The 2,858-nt window shown below is 42.2% G+C and overlaps 1 protein-coding gene across 1 annotated transcript; it reads right to left on the minus strand.

Annotated features, from left to right (window-relative positions):
• Positions 1–327: 327 nt before the first annotated feature.
• LOC142443145 (uncharacterized) lies at positions 328–2,283 on the minus strand. The gene has a single exon (XM_075544697.1). The coding sequence runs from the start codon at positions 2,281–2,283 to the stop codon at positions 328–330; it is 1,956 nt and encodes a 651-aa protein (XP_075400812.1).
• Between the last annotated feature and the right edge of the window lie 575 nt (positions 2,284–2,858).

Below are 2,858 nucleotides of genomic sequence, written 5' to 3' on the forward strand. Positions count from 1 at the left end.
CACATACATAGGGCTTTACTCCTGTGAATTTTTATATGAGTTTTGAGATTTCCTTTACGAATGAAGCTTTTTCCACATTCACTACATTTATGTGGTTTCTCTCCACTATGAGTTTGCTGATTAATAGTGAGAGCAGTCTTCTGGATAAAGCCTTTTCCACATTCACCACATACATGGGGGTTTCTCTCCAGTATGAGTTCGCTGATGAATTGTGAGAGCACACTTCTGCCTAAAGCCTTTGCCACATTCACCACATACATGGGGTTTCTCTCCAGTATGAGTTTGCTGATGAACAGTGAGACCATCCTTCGTGAGAAAGGTTTTTCCTCATTGACCACATACATGGAATTTCTCTCCAGTATGAGTTCGCTGATGAACAGTAAGGTTACACTTCTTGATAAAAGCTTTTCCACATTGACCACATACATGAGGTTTCTCTCCAGTATGAGTTCGCTGATGAACAGTGAGAACAGTCTTCTGGATAAAGCCTCTGCCACAGACACCACATATATGGGGTTTCTCTCCAGTATGAGTTCGCTGATGAACAGTGAGATCGCTCTTCATTAAAAAGGCTTTGCCACATTCAACACACACATGGGGTTTCTCTCCAGTATGGGTTCGCTGATGAACAGTGAGAGCATGCTTCCAGAAAAAGGCTTTTCCACATTCACCACATACATGGGGTTTCTCTCCAGTATGAGTTCGCTGATGAACAGTGAGAGCAGTCTTCTGGATAAAGCCTCTGCCACAGACACCACATATATGGGGTTTCTCTCCAGTATGAGTTCGCTGATGAACAGTGAGATCGCTCTTCATTAAAAAGGCTTTGCCACATTCAACACACACATGGGGTTTCTCTCCAGTATGGGTTCGCTGATGAACAGTGAGAGCATGCTTCCAGAAAAAGGCTTTTCCACATTCATCACATAAATGGGGTTTCTCTCCAGTATGAGTTTGCTGATGAACAGTGAGAGCATGCTTCCGAATAAAGGCTTTTCCACAATCACCACATACATGGGGTTTCTCTCCAGTATGAGTTCGCTGATGAACAGTGAGAGCAGTCTTCTGGATAAAGCCTCTGCCACAGATACCACATACATGGGGTTTCTCTCCAGTATGAGTTCGCTGATGAACAGTGAGAGCATGCTTCCGAGTAAAGGCTTTTCCACAATCACCACATACATGGGGTTTCTCTCCAGTATGGGTTCGCTGATGAACAGTAAGTTTACTCTTCTGGCTAAAGCATTTGCCACATTCACCACATACATGGGGTTTCTCTCCAGTATGAGTTCGCTGATGAACAGTAAGTTTACTCTTCTGGCTAAAGCCTTTGCCACATTCACCACATAAATGGGGTTTCTCTCCAGTATGAGTTCGCTGATGAACAGTGAGAAGAGTCTTCCTGATAAAGGCTTTTCCACATTCACCACATATGTGGGGTTTCTCTCCAGTATGAGTTTGCTGATGAACAGTGAGAGCATGCTTCCAGAAAAAGGCTTTTCCACATTCACCACATACATGGGGTTTCTCTCCAGTATGAGTTCGCTGATGAACAGTGAGAGCATGCTTCCGAGTAAAGGCTTTTCCACAATCACCACATACATGGGGTTTCTCTCCAGTATGGGTTCGCTGATGAACGGTAAGTTTACTCTTCTGGCTAAAGCTTTTGCCACATTCACCACATACATGGGGTTTCTCTCCAGTATGAGTTCGCTGATGAACAGTGAGAAGAGTCTTCTTGATAAAGGCTTTTCCACATTCACCACATACATGGGGTTTCTCTCCAGTATGAGTTCGCTGATGAACAGTGAGATCGCTCTTCATTAAAAAGGCTTTTCCACAATCACCACATACATGGGGTTTCTCTCCAGTATGGGTTCGCTGATGAACAGTAAGTTTACTCTTCTGGCTAAAGCTTTTGCCACATTCACCACATACATGGGGTTTCTCTCCAGTATGAGTTTGCTGATGAACAGTGAGAGCATGCTTCCAGAAAAAGACTTTTCCACATTCACCACATACATGGGGTTTCTCTCCAGTATGAGTTCGCTGATGAACAGTGAGAGCATGCTTCCGAGTAAAGGCTTTTCCACAATCACCACATACATGGGGTTTCTCTCCAGTATGAGTTCGCTGATGAACAGTGAGAAGAGTCTTCCTGATAAAGGCTTTTCCACATTCACCACATATGTGGGGTTTCTCTCCAGTATGAGTTTGCTTATGAGCAGTGAGATCACTCTTCCTAGTGAAGCCTTTCCTACATTCACTGCATACATAGGACATTCCTGCCACATGAGGTTCCTGATGTCCCTTGAGGTATGATACACTGTGAAAAATTTTCCCACATTGCAAGCATTTTCCTAGCTTTTGTCCTTCATGACTTTTTTGATAATGTTCATTGAGTTTGAACATTTTCTTGAATTTTTGCCCACACTGACTGCATTCATAGGTCTTATCTAGTATACCAATAATCTGGTGTTCATAGAACACAGAGTCTTCAATGAAGGTTATTCCACATTTATCGCCTGTGTGTGGTTTCTCAATTTCATCAGACTCCTGATGCTGAATGCACTGTGACTTCATGAACCTGGGTGGTTCACACTCAGGGAATTTCATTTCAGTATAAAATTGCTCTTGTTCACTGTGGAGAAAAATTTTCTCATCTTCAGTGAGCACAACTGACTTCTGTATTTTGTTGCTTCTGTTCTGATTTAATTCCAGAATGATTAAATCTGATTTTACATTTTTTTCATGTAATCCAAACATCTCATAAGTTACCTTTGGAGGAAAATTATTTTTATGCTGAGAATATGTATTACATTTGTAGCACCATTCCATTCTGTCAATGCATCTTTCAC

The sequence above is a fragment of the Tenrec ecaudatus genome, chromosome 3 (genome assembly GCF_050624435.1).
Source record: "Tenrec ecaudatus isolate mTenEca1 chromosome 3, mTenEca1.hap1, whole genome shotgun sequence".
NCBI lineage: Eukaryota > Metazoa > Chordata > Mammalia > Afrosoricida > Tenrecidae > Tenrec > Tenrec ecaudatus.

What these genes read in the sequence shown, in the direction of transcription:
- LOC142443145 (XM_075544697.1), bottom strand. Translation starts at nt 2,283, where the DNA reads ATGTCCTATGTATGCAGTGAATGTAGGAAAGGCTTCACTAGGAAGAGT.